This window comes from Bicyclus anynana, chromosome 1 (genome assembly GCF_947172395.1).
Source record: "Bicyclus anynana chromosome 1, ilBicAnyn1.1, whole genome shotgun sequence".
Classification (NCBI taxonomy): domain Eukaryota; kingdom Metazoa; phylum Arthropoda; class Insecta; order Lepidoptera; family Nymphalidae; genus Bicyclus; species Bicyclus anynana.
The window spans coordinates 18,282,738-18,301,186 of NC_069083.1; the positions used below are offsets into that span (position 1 = coordinate 18,282,738).

An 18,449-nucleotide genomic window follows, 5' to 3' on the forward strand; every position below is an offset into this window, starting at 1 on the left:
AATCGCACTTCGCTTCGCAGTCGACTTCGAAACGCAGTGCAGGCTATACGTGTGTTTCTCCCAAGTTCCTAGTTCTGTGCTCTCGATACGTGTCTGTGAAGTGAACTTTTCGAAACATGATCGCGTGATTAGAACCGACCGCATCCCAACACTGATAGCAGGTACGAACCCTGTGTTTTGGTTTGGCAAATCGATCGGCTTTTGCCAATTTGTATCTACCTACTTAATGCCTGAGATCGTTGATCCCACTTATGTTTAATTGATTGATCGATGCAATGATAATCGATTTGATGTGCTAATATGTAATTATCGTATTTGTATTTGCTTTACTGAAACCATCTATTTAGCTAAGTAGATTTATTTAAACATAGCGTGAGTTATTAAAATTGAACTCAAAATTCTTATTGATAAGTCCTTTTTTCAAGTAAAGAAATTAAGTAGGGCTAGGGGTAATAACTACCTACCTACCCACAAAGTGAACGGTACCGGCGTACCAAAATAAATGAAGTTTATTTGAATTAAGCGTGTTGAATAAAGCTTCCTCTCCCAATTTTGAGAGCTAAGATTAAACGTGTGAAGACGTAAACAATGCTATCTGTCGTGTAAACAAAGTTATTAATAGTGTCCCCGGATGGATTGTGTTGCAGTGCTGTCCAGGTAAGGCGGCCTACACACGCAAGGAACATCGATCATCTTTTTGCATTTGAAACTGCCCCAGGGCAATAATAATATTCGACCTGCGTTTTTGAATTGCAAGTTTAATAGGATTATTAAATTAGAAAATGCACCTACTTAACAAGAAAGCTATTTAAAATACATATAATCTAATTATTATTGCGAAATGCGTTGTTAGAAGCTAGATGAGTGTTAGTATTTATAGGTACCTATCCGTAGAAATGTGTCTACTCCGTCGACGGATCATCTTTAACTGATAAAGCATTATCGATAATGCTTCATCAAAAGATGCAATATGTTACATAAATAAATATCGATCGATGGATAGTAAATATCTTAAATCCAGTAGAATTGCTAACTAAATTGCTGTTACCAAAGCTATTCCTTTCCCGATCTCGACGATCTAATCATCCAGTAGGTAACAGTGGCGCTCATATCTTACTAAAAAAAATTTTTTATGACAAATTCTATCTGACGGAAATCATCCATACTTTAATGTTTATAAATGCGAAAGTTAACTAAACCGCTAAACTGATTTGAATGAATTTTGGGAACAGTGATAAAAGGGAACTTGGAACAAAACATAGGCTACCTATTTTTTATCCCGGAAAAATTCCAACTGCATAATAAAAAATTAAAAACAAACAAATTGTTACCGTATATTTTAGTTAACTAATGTAAATAGGTACATGAAGTAAGTACTTACATTTGCGATTGTTTTATTTTTTTTGCCAACCTCTCAGGCGCAGTTGGTAGTGCCGCGGTTCTCAATATAAAGGTCCTGGGTTCGATTCCCAGCAGGTCAGTTTAGGTTTTTATGTTTTCTAAATTGGCTCAGGTCTGATCTGGTGGAAAGGTGGCTTCTGCTGTGGCTAGTTGCCACAACGGGTAAAACGTACTGCCAAGCGATTTAGCGTTCCGATACGATGCCGCGAAAAAATGCGTCAGATATATATTTTTTTTATTATTTACAAGTCAGCCCTTGACTACAATCACACCTGATGGTAAGTGATGATGCAGTCTAAGATGGAAGCGGGCTAACTCCTAGTTAGCCCGCTTCCATCTTAGACTGCATCATCACTTACCATCAGGTGTGATTGTAGTCAAGGGCTGACTTGTAAATAATAAAAAAAATATATATCTGACGCATTTTTTAGGAGGAGGATGAAAATCCACACCCCTTTCGGTTTCTACACGCCATCGTACCGGAACGCTAAATCGCTTGGCGGTACGTCTTTGTCGGTAGGGTGGTAACTAGCCACGGCCGAAGCCTCCCACCAGCCAAAATGAAGAACCTTGAATCTCTTTCAAGTAAGCCCACTTCCAAGTAAAAGACTGACCACAGGGTATGCCATGGCTGACTATCTAAAAAATGAGTCTGAGCATGACTGGGAAAAAGTGCCATAATTTGTTTTTTGTTGATTTTATGAACGAGTATAATTAAAAAAAAGGACATGCGTGTAAAGGGAGTGGATGCTGAGTTGACGAGTAATAGAGACGAATGGAGAAGATTGACATATTTAGCCGACCCCACTTAAGTGGGATGAGGGAAAGGAGGTGATGATGATGATAATATGTATTATTTTATCATAATTATATTATTTTTGTTGATTTCTTCGGAAAAATTAAATAAATAGCCTGACAGAAAAACGTCATTGTTTTTATGTAGGTTCCTTTAATGTGTAATCTTTAAAATACAAATGATTCAAATTGAATTACCTACTTACTAAAAGGCTCACTACTGAGTACTTTACCCTAACCAAGAACATCCTTTGTTCTACAATCCTTTAGATAATTACCTTTTGAGAAAATCATCTGGAAACCATAGATTTTATCAGGAACTAGCTGATGCCGCGCGGTTTCACCCGCGTGGTTCCCGTTCCCATAGGAATATGGGGATAAAATATAGCCTATAGCCTTCCTCGGTAAATGGGCTGTCTAACACTGAAAGAATTTTTCAAATCGGACCAGTAGTCCCTGTGATTAGCGCGTTCAATCAAACAAACAAACAAACAAACAAACTTTTCAGCTTTATAATATTAGTATTATAGTATAGATTCGTATATTTAAATCTGGTATCCCTAACTAAGGCGGGCTACACGCTACTCGATTAGCATTGATGATCGATTTGCACCTAAAACTGGTTTGCAAGCGTGAACTGCAATTATGTTGCCATGAAAATAACATGCGAGCATATGATTTACATATCCACTACTTTGTACTGGTTTTGTTTATGGGGCCGTGCACGATTTATTGTTCCTGCTAAGTGATTTGGTGTTTCATGTTATAACTAGGCAATTAAAGTATAAAAGCTTCGTTTGTAATTTAAAAAATACTAGCGACATGCCCTGATTTATCTCGGCAGAGCATATTGTATGATAGGTACATCATACAATATGCTCTGCCGAGATAAACCAGGGCATGTCGCTAGTATTTTTTAAATTACAAACGAAGCTTTTATACTTTAATTGCCTAGTTATAACATGAAACACCAAATTATTGGTTTCGTCATTATCAACCCATATTCGGCTCACTACTGAGCTCGTCCACCACGCTGGCCCAATGTGGATTGGCAGACTTCACACACGCAGAGAATTAAGAAAATTCTGTGGTATGTAGGCTTCCTCACGATGTTTCCCTTCACCGTTTGAGACACGTGATATTTAATTTCTTAAAATGCACACAACTGAAAAGTTGGAGGTGCATGCCCCGGACCGGATTAGAACTCACACCCTCCGGAATCGGAGGCAGAGGTCATATCCACTGGGCTATCACGCCTGACTTATTACTATTGGTTTACGCTGGCGCAATTGCGCACTGTATACCTTATAGTTTGTTAACATATCCTATATCGATGTATGGTTTATGATTACCTGCATGATTTGTCCATCACGTTTTAGCCAACTTTCACAGAACCAAGTTAGGTACAATGTAAGTCGTTGCACAAAACCTTCGTAAATTAGATAGAAATAGATGAAATATTCAAAATCTTATTAATCGCAGTTTTCATTAATGGAAATCGTAGGCAAGAACGTTCCAACTGTCATTACTTTTCACATTTTTACATATAATCCAGTTCATTAATAATTTAATTTTGTCTGCGCATTCAATCATGCTTACAAAATTTTACATTTCTATTAGTAATTGGGATTGTAAGCATCTACGAGTACATGAGTCATCTCAATCTACTTAACCTACTGGTTTAAAAGTAGGTACTTACCTACTTTATTGAAAACTTAGTCACACCAGTATTCGCTTAAGTGTAAACATTCTCGCAACCGCAATAATTACCGACTTAGAAGACAGCCTTTTACATTTACATTTTAAAATCCTAAATAGATTTAAGAGAAAAATTACTAAAAATAACGCATTTCTTAAAATTTCTGTAATTTTGTACAAGGAAATCATTTTTACTACAAACTTGTTCCATTTGTGTAGCTCCGGATCCAACATAAAAAGGTAGGTCATCATCGTTAGCCTATTTGAAGGGCCTCGTCTCTCTTTTACGTTGGGTACTAAGAGCAGGGTCAGTCCTGCATTATGAATGGGTATGAAATATTAATTACCTACTAGTAAAACCGGAGATATGCGTTATGCCGCGACCATAACCCAAATCTTCTATATTAGTTAGTTAGCTCTCATGGATGTCTCAGTGGATAAGGAAAAAGCAGCAAGCGAAAACTTGTATTAAGTAAATATTTTTATTATAAAACTGATATAATTATCGATGTATTTAATTAGTTTATTGCGTTAGTGCTACTGATACACTTTCCCAGGGCACTAGTAGATCTCCGGCTACGTTGTTATCTGTGCGGGTCACAAATCCACGACGGAGTTTATTTATCTGAATCAAATGAGATTTCTCAACAAACTTACTTCATTTCCTCTCTGACCTTCGGGGTAATAGAGTAAGGGACTGAATACATTGTAGATGTTTTAGACTTGCGTTTGCAAATTGCCTTGGATCACGAGGTCCTAGAGTCTTTTCTTTTTTTTCTTTCTTCTAAAACATTTTCAGTGCAAATTCTCAGCCGCAGAGTTGGGAAGTCGTGAAGTTCATGTTTATATCAGAGTGCTAACCGTACAAATTGTACCAAATGGATCCATCTCATCTCTCCATTCATCCTACTTCCTACTAATATTATAAACGCGAAAGTTTGTATGGATGTTTTGATGTCTGGTACTCTTTAACGCCGCTACTACTTGAAGCGGTTTAGCTGAAATTTGAAATGGAAATAGATTTTACTCTGCTTTAACACATAGGCTACTTTTTATCCCAAAAAAATCCATGGATTCCCGAGATTTGCGAAAACTGATGATTTTGATGATATGAATGTCTGTTATTCTTTAAAGCCTCGACTACTGATGTATGAAGTGCACTCACCACCTGTCTGTCATTTTTGATAAAATCGCAGACATACAATTTACATACGGACGGGTCTATTGTAAAACATAACAATCGTCCTAGAAAAACATTAAAACCAAATAAAACCAATTTTCGTTATAGATCACATCTAAAAACGTTTAAAAAGCAATATTTCTCGTCACAAGCATTTTTATTTTGGAATACGTAATAATATTAATACGTAAACTCGTCAAATATCTTAAAGATTGTCAAAAATCAAAACTCGGGTATGCTTACTTTACAAGCACTTTAGAAACATCAAGTTAAATTGATATAGCGATAAATAAAGTCGAAAACTTAAAATTAAAGTTCACAAATGTCAAAACAAACATTTTTTTTGTTAACTGTGAGACAGTGGCGTGTGTAGGCGCCCTAACTCTCGCGGACAGGAGCGGTCGCCCGTCAGCCGGACCTCGTTGTTTTTTTACTGTTTTCTTTTTACTCTGTTACCTGTTCCCGAGCGGGTCCGCTCAACGGCTGGTTAGGTTAACAAGTGCGTGCCAGGGGTGTGAAACCTTTTCGTACAATTGATTTATTTTATTTATTGATCATATTCTCGATACCTTTCGCACTATGCTATGTTGTGGTAGAATCTGGGAGGAAGAATTTAATTTTAAATTTCACCACGGCTAGTTGCGTAGCAGTTCGACTGATCACAGAAGGGCTGGCTAATTTTTTGCACTAAGGATCAGCCTGGCTGTTCAACGCGGAAATGCAACCAGTAGCCATGCCACTATTCCACGTGGACAAGATTTGTATAGTTATTAGATTTGCTTAAGTTTATTTGTTTGTTTGATTGAAGACGCTAATCTCAGGAACTACTGGTCCGAATTGAAAAATTCTTGAAATGTTAGATAACCCATTTATAGAGGAAGGCTATAGGCTATATATTATCCCTCTACTCTTACGGGAACGGGAACCACGCGGGTGAAACCGCGCTGCGTCAGTAATTAATAAAATATTGAAATACAAAAATTAAATATTAGTACCTATTTAAATTAAACTAAACGAAACTGTGTTCTTCATTAAACCGTGGGTTTATGGATAATAATTGGAAATGCAAACTACATTATATTCTATATTTTAAAAGAAACATTGCATTAATGTAGTTCTAGTTTTGTGGCGTTTTAAATGTACCTGCCCTATATGTAGGTACATAATTATGCATATCGAAAAATCATTACAAAAATAAGAAGTGCCTGCTTACCCTGATTTATAACCATGTACGTATACATGAAATTTGGTATTTCTTAAATTTATGAAACATCGAGAACATACTCAAATAAACGATGGTAAAAATCTATTCCGAAGTGAATTGTAATCCGATTCAATCAACTCCGTCGTAACCCCTGCCGCTGCTAAACCACTGTGACCGGTGTCAGACTGCCGGTGTCAGTTTCGCGAACCGCAGCGTGTCACGGGGCGGGGGGTCACTCGCGTGCACGGCCCTTATCGCAGGATGCGTGTCGCACCGCATTACTAATTCATACCTAACGTCCGTGATTTTTCATTTTTATGTTCTTGTATATTTATTTTTTCTTTTTGGTATATCCTTCCTTACAGGAGGCTTATTTCCTGCAATGGACGTCCACCGACTGAAAATAATAATAATGATGAACCGACTTCCAGAAAGGAGAAAAAAATCTTTTCGGCGCTTTACGAGCGCTTCTTTCGTATAATAATTACGTCTCAAATTAAATTCTCATGAATCCACTGTGTCCTGAGTCAATGTAAGAATTATTAAAGACGGTCTTTTTTAAATTTTGAGTATATACTTATAAGTATATCTGGGGTTTATTCATCGTCTGTTGATTACCTAAATTACGATAACCATACGAATTATTGGTCTTTCAAGTTTGATCTTACATAAACTGTATTATTGTAGTAGCTACACTTTATTTATATTTGTTGTTTTTAGTTTTTTAAGGAAAATAAGAATCCAGCTGCTATCAATAATTAAACAACAAAAATATTGTGTTATCATGTCGTGAATGAGTGGCGCTAATTATAGGTTATCTGTTGATGTGCGTGTGTGTAGGTACGACGGCACATCGTTATAATAAATTAATAACAATGTTACAGTCCACTTATACGAGTAGATCCGCTCGCGTAATTTTTTTTACATAAAAATAAGTAATTTATTAATCTTTAGTGTTAATGAATGTTCTCTTTATGAAGCTCTTTTTTAGAGTCCCGTATTAGGTTTCCGTTCAAAAGGAACCTTATAGTTTCGCCATGTCCGTTTGTCTGTCCGGTCGTTTAGGGTAACTACTTCCCCTTCATGTAAAGTGGGAATATTTTTTTTTACTTAACTAGAAGCAGGATGTATAATTAAAACAGCGAAAACCAACTTATGATATATTATTTCGTTCTCAATTAAGTAGAGTTTATTATATTGTTGCCAAGAATTTTATAATTGAAAATTTTTTCCAAAAAATAAATGTCTTTCTTAATCGCGCTCTCACAATTATTGATTATTATATTAATTTACGTAATTGTTGTAAGTGTTAAATTTTGAAATACAAATCATGAAAAAGTTTCTGTATGAGGACGTCAAGGAGACGCGTGACGTTTGTTTTTATAGTATGGGTTTCACCGGCTCCACCACGCTGCTTGTAAAGACTTATAAATTTAGTGTATAGGTATAAATTTTATGATAAAATTGTTAAATTGTTTGATAAAATATTTAATAATGAAGATCCTAGACAAAATTGTTTCGTACCCCTGCGCTCCTATTGGTGTGACTATTTTTTTTGTTAACACCTTTTGTTAGGATAATTCGACATCGGGAGCGAGAAAAAAAAATATTAGACATTACTTTTGACAGGGGTTATTTAATGAAGTTGTAAGTTTTTTCCCTTCGTCCGTTCTCACGCCGCTCGCATTGTGGCAGCACGTCCCAACTCCCAATCAATTATGTTAAGTGTGATAATTTTGTTTTTTTAGAGTTCCTTAACAGTGATAAGAAACGAAAACTCAAATTGTGTCTTGACTTGACCTCGCTCCTCACACATATCATCGGTCAGTAGTTAAACAAAAAATCTTTGGTTAAACAGAACATTAAAGGCTTAACAACTGACACACACTCACACAATCACAGATACTTAAGATACTAACTTTATTAGTGGTTTTTATTAAAATAAATTGAATTTAATTGGATCGGACGTCCATTAATTTTTTTCTCCATAGGTAGGTATACAATTATACATATTATGTTCTGCTGACTATATTCGCGTGAAATACGGTTTTTTTTTTAAATATACAGACAAATCTATACATAGAACAAAACTGTAACAGATCAATCAATCATCAGATTTAAAATACGTAGTATGTTCTATGATACATTTAGTCGCTCAAATTAAATTGGAAGGGGATGAAAATTAAATCAGAAGGGGATTTAAATGGGTATGGAAAGTCCTTTATTTTCAAGCTAAATTTATTTTGTAAAAATTGGAAAAATAATGTCATTTAAGATTTTTTTTAAATTCTACTCCTAAATGGTTAAAAAGGTTAAATATTAAAAAAATCATGTTTTGAGTTATAATTTAATCAAATGATTATGATGATGAATGATGTAAATCCCACCGCGCATACCACTGCACCACGGAGGCCATTAAAAAAATTCAAAATGACAATGACAATACTTAACTCCATTGCGTAATGCGTTCCTTGTTAAATTCCATAATTTTTGTTTTATCGAGATTAATATTTAAAATATAATTTACCAGCCGTTCAATTACTGCATCTATAGATTCATTGATATCCCACTCATAAGTTGACAAGTGAGCACCAAATATTGCGGAATCACTGAAGAAAGATCGATAACGTACAAGATAAAAAACTGTGGACCGAGTATGTTCCCTTGTGGTACACCGTTTATAACATGACGGGATGTCGATCGAAAAACCTTTTCTATTAGTGTTTTCGGACATATTTTAGATATTTAAGATCTAACACTGGCAATATCCAGGCAATTCTTTACCCGTTTCACTACTGTGGCTTTACTTATTTATTATTGGTCTACGGAACCCTACCTTATGCGTATCCTGTCACACACTTAGCAGTTATTTTCAATTCTCACCGAGTCGTCTTTCTCAGCTATTTGTACGGCCAACAAACATATTATGCGCCAGTTACACGCTTGTTATTTAGTTTACCATTCGCTAATGTAGCAGTGTCAAACACCATTGTTGCGGGAAGATTGACTTCTAAAGAATAGACTAGTTGACACTTTTTTAAAATTTTCTTAAATAGTTAATTATGTTTCTACTAGATTGATTTTTTTTATCTTATTTTTTGAGACGTGATTGAAAATTTTAATTTTTAAATATTTTTATGACAATACGAGCCAAAACGCCTGTCGGCCATGATGGTCTATATTTCAACTGTTTCATGACGTCACTATAAGAAATCCCATTTTTCATACAAACGGAGTGTTTGACAAAAAAATTATATAGTTTTAACAATTTAGTTTGACGTTTAGTACATCAACATTGTGACGTCACAAAATGTACGACAGCGTTTTTGATGTTTGGAAAAATGCATGATTTTTGAATTAAGTTTTTTTTTATGAAATTCTCAACTTTTTTTTTAACTAATATACCTATAGGTATATTTTATGAGTCAATTACCCTATTTGAGCCAAAGTTGGCTCCGCCAAATTCAAATTGTAAAAATCCGCCATTTTGATTTTTTTATTATTTTACGACGAGCCAAACGATTAGTTTTCTAAGCAAACTAGGTTATATAGGTAGGTACCTACTATATGTCTAAACCTAAAGAAACTATTATATTTCTTTCTCATTTATTTATTTTCACTAATATTAGTGACAAAGTTCGTTGGAGTAATACAATAACAAATTCTTTAAGTAATATATGCAAAATAAATCGTCGAGAAATAGAAACAATAAACAAAGACCATAAAATAGAACCTGCTCCAAATAAATATTGTATTTTCATCTTACTACTGCGAGAAAATTATGAATTTATGAAGGTAATGAAAACATAAGGAAATTACATTTCTAAAAATTAGCAAATATTTACCTTTTGAAATAAAAAGGATATTTAAACATTACTTACATTTGGAATAAGCTTAGAACAAAATAATCTGGGGAAATAAAATAGATTTTTGCACGCATTAAACTTTCCGAGTTAAGCAAACTGATGCGAACAGTTGGTATAATACAAGTAAATACATACCGTATAGGTATGTATTTATAACAGAGATGATGGTTTTCAGTAGCATGCGGTCGTCGGCGTCGTTCGCGGCGCGCGTGCTCGCCGGCGTGGCGCTCGCGCTGTCGGTGGCGGCGCGCGCGGGCCACGGCCGCCGCGACTACAAGGACCCCGAGCGACTCAACGCCGACATCTCGCTGTGGATCGACGAGCGGCAAGTGAGGATGTTCAGCGGTGAGTGCACTGTTCATGTCTACGCATAGGTAATGGTAAGGTGAATTTGCTTCACCGTGATCCGGCTCGAAGAACCAGTATGAAGAGCAAAGGACAAATACATGCTATCTATCCACTCTTATAGATCTACTATAATAGTGGAGAGCATAGATTTATTAAGAGCGAATACATACCCATATATATACCTTAAAAAACTATACTTAGGAATACTAGTATTTAAACGAGGAAGTAATAAAAGTTTAATATTAACCTCACAGGCGTTTCGTAAAATGTATTTCGTGCAAGTACGTTGTTACAAAACGGTTTTAACGGGCGGCTCGTTGCTAGCTCTGCACAAAATACCAAGATTTGCCAAACATTACGTCTGTAATGGTAGTCAAGACAAATTGAATAATTACAGAGCAGGCAGGTATCTGTAGTCGGCGAATAATTTCTGTTTCGTTCCAGGTATATCAATGCAGGTGTTCGCGATAGTGAACGGGAACATATCGCCGTACGTGCTGGACCCCAACTTCTCTCACAAGCTGCCGATCATCCCGTCGGAGGTGGGCTACGTCAACTTCACGTGGCGCTCCAAGAAGCGCTACTACTACGACTTCGACACGCTCACGTCGTCCGACCCCAAAGTGCTGAAGGCACCGCTATTGTCCATTAAGACGAAGGGGAGAGTGCCCAAAACTCCTAAAGGTAAGTAATCGATATTAATCGCAATATAATCTAATTAAGTACCTACCAAACATCCAGGGCCGTATTAAGCCATATGACAAGAGCTATGGGCACACGACCATTTTTGATATCAGACATGATGTTATCTAGATAAAAAGGAGATTTAAATTAAAACTACCTACCTTTGTTTTGTCAACAAATATAGGTATGTAACAGAGCACTATATGAGAGACTTCGAGTATATGCTTTCTATTGCCCAGTAACATTCTATGAAGGTTTGCGGGTGAAATCTATCCTTATGACAACATTAATTTACTGTGAATCGTGCAATCAACTACTTGAAACGAAATCTGACTAATGATGAGCCAATCTGTGATTTTACCCTGAGGTAAATGGAGTTGAACGGCAGTCAAACGAACTCATCGCCGATTAGGTAGTCATGTTGTTCAAAAATATTATTTTATTTCCAGAATTCAGTATATTTCTGCCATGTATGGGTAACGTGAGTGGCGTGGCAACCTTTGAGATAGGTCTAGAGCTGAAAAACCACCGCGGCAACCCTCTGAAGGGCACACCCCTAAGGTTAAACCTAAAGAAGGAGTGCGCACAGAGAGGTGTGTATTTAGAAAGGACAGGTATTGTATCGCCAACGCATTTTTAACACTTTTACGAATGTGCATTTTAATATTGTGATTGCGTTTCGAGATCCTCTTCAATTGACTGCAAAATTGGAGCAAAAAACGATTAAAATAGGAATTCCTAGCTAAAATTCAGATACAATTCTGGATTTTACCCAACAGATCAGATACCCATAATATGTTATGATATTATGGATTATAACGAGCATTCAGAGCAATTAAATTACTCGTATCTTAAAATAAGTATGTCTATGGATGGAACATTATTTTTGATTCTTTTATTCGAAGATTTTTCACAATAGCTCTCTACATACTTACTTAATGAAATAATAGTAGATACTGGTGGTATATAGTGGTTCTTATATGACAATAATTAATTATATTATTGCAGTTACAATATTAAAAGCACATTCGCAATGCTTTTACAATTCTTTTCTCTAGAGATTCTATAATAAAATATCAATAATTCTATTTTCAATAAATTATAGAGTCTCTTCTGAGCTTATTAATTCAATTTCTCATGCTTCCTCTCTCAGAATATGATTTAAAAAGAACTTATAGGGGCCCAAAACAATGCATACGTAGGCACTTAAAGTAAATCCCATCTCATATACAACAACATAAGATACGCCTATACAATATAATCTAGCCCAAAACTAGCATGTGTATATTTGATGGCACAAGCAGTTGGCCTATTTAATGTTATGTAGATAAATACTATCGTCTATAGGTAGGTCTATACCTATTAAGGTACCTACCTACCTACCTCGATATAATTCATGTCAGCTATGTAATAGCTATGTATAGGTTTTAATTCTAACCTAATAGGAACGTGTCCAATGAATAGCATAAGCTATGGTTAATGTTTGCATTCGGATGAAACAATACAGCGGTTGACATTTATTAGTCTATTGTTAAGAATTTATGATGAATTCTTATTTTTTTCGAGAACATCAACCCAGACACAACTTCTGCACCTACCTGCTTAATCAATTCATTGTAATTGCATGCGCATATCAACTGTTTATTATAAATCACATTGTAGATACATAAATCTAGTTGCTAAAATTTTTTTTAGGGTTACCTAGCCAATTACTATTAAAATCGCATTTAATTCTATGGTAAATTCTAAATTCAGGTTGGTGGGTACTCCTACACCTTCGTACTCAGATTGGTCAGGTAGAAGCCCAAACTATATCTTTTTGACATTCGATATGAATATTTTTAAGACTCGGCGATTGGGCATGTTTTGGGCCCTAAACGGAATGCATAATTTTGGGCCCACAAGCGTCACGTAACCGACGCCCTGCGTATTAACCAATTGCATTGTTTTCCGGCCGTCGGCGCCTGGTCGCTGGCTTGCGGAGTACGGTGCCTCTGCTCACAGCATTTACGTTTTTAGGTTGGTACCACTGCTTGCTTTATTCTTCTTCATCCATCTCTATTTTTCTATCTTTATCTTCTGTGCGAGAAAGTGCAAGCAATCGACAAGAGTGCAGCCTGCCTTTCTCGTACTAACTTACAATCTTAACAAATGATATGGCCTCACGATCATCGTTAGCAGTTGTATGATAATAACAGGGACGGACGGCTTAACATGCTCTCATGAAGGTCATGGCTACGGGATCAAATTCCATCAAATTGAATTATTTTTGGCAATAAATTAATAATTAATTAATCGTATAGCAACTTACACACATTTCTTTTGTTATTTATATACCCTTATTTAGATACTTTTTTGAATACCAACAACGAGGCAAACTTGTACTGTCAAATCTTTAATTGCTTAATGGATTGTAATCTAACTGCCGGATGTTTTTCCAGCGCACGAGTTTTACATGTCTAATTATATAACACTACACAAGTAGGTATAACACATTCTTCAGACTGATCCGTACCATCAGTGGCGCAGCTACCCAGGGGCTAGGTTGAGCATGTGTGGTAAGGAGGCTCTCAAGCTCAGGGGGCCCAGAATCCTTACCAGAAAATTTCGGTCGAACTGAAAATGTCTTCCATTTTTAAAATTAATATGACAGGTTGCAACCCGACTTTAATTATGGCAACTAACATAAACCTTTATACCTTTTCTATTTCGTTTTATTGTCCAATACATACATCAAGTATAAATTGTATTTTTTGTCGTTACTGTTTTATATTTTTACTAGCAGGTGCCCGCGACTTCGTCCGCGTGAAAATCGATGTACATTTTCGACGCCGTCGCCCCTTCTATTTATATTTTCGTATGTTTTATATATAAAAATTATAAAATCACAGCCCCGGCCGGTGTACAATAATGTGCGCGTTTTTTGTGCTTGGGTAAAATGCAAAGTCGTAGCCATCGTCGGAGGCTGCATCACAAACTCCCGGCCGAAGGCCGGGCCACAATACAGTGCGCGGCCAAAGACCGCGCGTCCCGTATTTTGTGCTTGGGCAAAATGCCCAGCCGAAGTCACGGTCGGAGGCTGTATTACAAACTCCCGGCCGAAGGCCGGGTCACAATACAGTGCGCGGCCGAAGACCGCGCGTTCCGTTTTTTGTGCATCGGTAAAATGCCCAGCCGTAGTCACGGTCGAAGGGTCTATCACAAACTCCCGGCCGAAGGCTGGGTTACAATACAGTGCGCGACCGAAAACTACGCGTTCCGTTTTTCGTGCTTGGGTCTACGCGTTCCATTTTTCGTGCTTGGGTAAAATGCCCAGCCGTAGTCACGATCGAAGGCTGTATCATTAACTCCCGGCCGAAGGCCGGGCCACAATACAGTGCGCGGCCGAAGGCTACGCGTTCCGTTTTTCGTGCTTAGGTAAAATGCCCAGCCGTAGTCACGGTCGAAGGCTGTATCATAAACTCCCGGCCGAAGGCCGGGCTACAATACAGTGCGCGAAGGCTCTACCACAAACTCCCAGCCGAAGGCCGGGCTACAATACGGTGAGCGGCCGAAGGCCGCGCGTTCCGTTTTCTGTGCATCGGAAAAATGCCCAGCCGTAGCCACGATCAGAGGCCATATTACAAATCCCCGACCGAAGGCCGCGCTTTTTTTTGTTTGGGTAAAATACCCAGCCGTAGTCACGGTCGAAGGCTGTATCATAAACTCCCGGCCGAAGGCCGGGCTACAATATAGTGCGCGAAGGCTCTATCACAAACTCCTGGCCGAAGGCTGGACTGCAGTACGGTTCCGCGTTCCGTTTTCTGTGCATCGGAAAAATGCCCAGCCGTATCCACGATCAGAGGCGCGCTTTTTTTTGTTTGGATAAAATACCCAGCCGTAGTCAAGGTCGAAGGCTGTATCATACTCTCCCGGCCGAAGGCCACGCGTTCCGTTTTTTGTGTTTGGGTAAAATGCCCAGCCGTAGTTACGGTCGAAGGCTGTATCACAAACTCCCGGCTGAAGGCCGGGCTACAATACGGTGCGCGGCCGAAGGCCACGCGTTCCGTTTTTTGTGCATCGGAAAAATGCCCAGCCGTAGCCACGATCAGAGGCCATATTACAAACCCCCGACCGAAGGCCGCGCTTTTTTTTGTTTGGGTAAAATACCCAGCCGTAGTCACGGTCGAAGGCTGTATCATAAACTCCCGGCCGAAGGCCGGGCTACAATATAGTGCGCGAAGGCTCTATCACAAACTCCTGGCCGAAGGCTGGGCTGCAGTACGGTTCCGCGTTCCGTTTTCTGTGCATCGGAAAAATGCCCAGCCGTATCCACGATCAGAGGCCATATAACAAACCCCCGGCCGAAAGCCGCGCTTTTTTTTGCTTGGGTAAAATACCCAGCTGTAGTCAAGGTCGAAGGCTGTATCATACACTCCCGGCCGAAGGCCACGCGTTCCATTTTTTGTGTTTGGGTAAAATGCCCAGCCGTAGTTACGGTCGAAGGCTGTATCACAAACTCCCGGCCGAAGGCCGGGCTACAATACGGTGCGCGGCCGAAGTCCACGCGTTCCGTTTTTTGTACATCGGAAAAATGCCCAGCCGTAGCCACGATCAGAGGCCATATTACAACCCCCCGACCGAAGGCCGCGCTTTTTTTTGTTTGGGTAAAATACCGTAGTCACGGTCAAAGACCCTATCACAAACTCCCGGCCAAATGCCGGTCTATAATAAAGTTTACGTACAAACTTTCAACCCCTATTTCACCCCCTTCTGATTTTATTTTCGCTATAAAAAGTATTCTATAACCTGCCCCGTATTATGTTCTCAAACCGTGCTAAGTTTCATTTGAATTCATTCAGTAGTTTCAGTGTGATGCCCGGTCAACAAAAAATAGGGACAGACAGACAAATAATCGAAAAAAAAATGTTTTTGAATTCAGTATCGATTGTATAATGCCCTATGATAATTTTTTTTTTAAATTAATCAAAAAGTTCTGTAATTTGACCTGTTACAGTTTTATTATAAGTATATATAGATAAGTATTTAATAGCTATTGCGCCAAATTCGTGCTCTTTTTATAGTAATAAATCTTGCATAACATTATACGATAAAAAAGTAGACAATGTGACTATTTAAACACAAAAAGGATTATTCAGTTTGAACCTGAACTTTTAAGTAGTTCCTGAGATTAGTTTCGCGCGTTCAACCAAATAAACAAACAAATTGGTCAGTTGAGTACAGAATATGTGCCTCAATATCGATATTACACAGTTTTAGTGGAAATCTCGTTTCTCCAAATAACGCCTGCGAATCAATTTGAGCAATCCGGTTTTTTCAAGATAACTTTTTTCTATCTGTCCGATTTTAATGAAACAAAGCCTATATGTTGCCCTGAACTTTGCTTAATCTATTTGTGAAATCCGCGTCAAAATCCGTTCAGCAGAACCAGAGAATAGCACGAACATACAGACAGAAGGACAGACAGACAGACAGATAGACAGACAGACAGGCAAAAAAATAAAGAAATATATTTTTGTATTCTATTGCTCATTTCTAATCGCCCTAACTTGATTTTAGTTAAATTTGGTCAAAGTACAGACACTCGATTTCTACTCTTTTATTATAGTATAGATAGATAGATAGATAGATATATGCTGTCGCGACATTTTTTGTAGAAAATGATGTGTGCTGCGAGTGAATGACGCTGCTGTATTTGCAACCCCTTGGCCTTTTGAATAGCAATGACAATGCTTGAGGGAATTAGCAGACTGTTGGGAAGGCGCCATGTACACCTTGGGTTACATTATTGGAGTTTTAGGAAGGATCCCTAATTTTTTTTAAAATAAAATATAGCCTATAGCCTTCCTCGATAAATGGGCTATCTATCACTGAAAGTATTTTTCAAATCGGACCAGTAGATCCTGAGATTAGCGCGTTCAATCAAACAAACAAACAAACAAACAAACTCTTCCGCTTTATAATATTAGTATAGATTATCTGCCCTACAGTGCCCGAAAAAGAGCTGATGATAAAGTAGCATTAGCATTTTTAAAGTATATTTTGTATATTTACTTGATAAACCGTATATAGTTCAGATAGTAGTATGGCCCAATTTTACGTTTGAACCACGGCCCTTGGTTACCTAGCTACGCCACTGCGTACGACATATACGAGTACCAACGAGTCTCAGTTGTGAGAGTTCATATTAGTATAATTATTATTGCCACGCAATCGATTATTTTATTAGATTTTTAAATAAAGTTTATCTTGTTTATTGAAGTGGTTCCCAAACCGGCAGGTCCTGACCCGGAATGCGACAAAAAGTGTGCGAACCAGGGATGGTGCAATAGCGAAAAGATATGCCAGTGCCCCGAGGGGTACATGGGGCAGCACTGTCGCACCGCGCTGTGCTACCCGCAGTGCATGAACGGGGGCAACTGCACCGCGCCCGGCGTGTGCTCCTGTCCGATTGGCTATCAGGGCCGACATTGCGAGGGAGGTAAGTTCATATACACAAGATATGCCAGTGCCCCGAGGGGTACATGGGGCAGCACTGTCGCACCGCGCTGTGCTACCCGCAGTGCATGAACGGGGGCAACTGCACCGCGCCCGGCGTGTGCTCCTGTCCGATTGGCTATCAGGGCCGACATTGCGAGGGAGGTAAGTTCATATACACAAGGTATGCCAGTGCCTCGAGGGGTACATGGGGCAGCACTGTAGCACCGCGCTGTTTCCCGCAGTGCATTAACACGTTCGCTGCGGCACTGATTTTTCAGTACTTTACCAATACAAGGTTTTTTAACCTCGTACTAAAACTTTTGTGGTGTGGTACGAGGTTAATTGACCTCGTACCGTGGAATACGAGGTTTTTTGACCTCGTACTAAAACTTTTTGTGGTGTGGTACGAGGTTAATTGACCCCTTGCCGTGCAATACGAGGTGTTTTGACCTCGTACCGTGCAATACGACGTTTTTTGGCCTCGTACTAAAACTTTTTGTGGTGTGGTACGAGGTTAATTGACCATGTACCGCAGCGAACGTATTAAGCATGATTTAGTGAAAAAATATTGAATGTCAATTTTCATTAGGTCATACTAATATAAACAATATTTTAACCTTATTAGTTTTATTTTCAAAGAATTAAACATTATAGAGGTATATTAATGGCTGAGCTACGCGACTATGTTACAAAAATAAATTGAATATTTTTCATTTTACATAATAATAGTCTACCTAAACTATCTAAGTACCTACTACAGAAAATATACGCATTTCAGTTTTGTTCAATAAGT

General features: G+C 38.2%; 1 protein-coding gene across 1 annotated transcript in view; it reads left to right on the forward strand.

Annotated features, from left to right (window-relative positions):
- Positions 1–18,449, forward strand: part of LOC112048373 (protein shifted) — a 27,624-nt gene continuing 9,175 nt past the window's right edge. Inside the window, exons 1-5 of the mRNA XM_052883747.1 lie at positions 1–161; positions 10,320–10,489; positions 10,937–11,176; positions 11,626–11,790; positions 17,457–17,657. Coding sequence (XP_052739707.1) covers positions 10,324–10,489; positions 10,937–11,176; positions 11,626–11,790; positions 17,457–17,657 — 772 coding nt within the window. The 5' untranslated portion in view covers positions 1–161; positions 10,320–10,323. The remainder of the gene's footprint in view (positions 162–10,319; positions 10,490–10,936; positions 11,177–11,625; positions 11,791–17,456; positions 17,658–18,449) is intronic.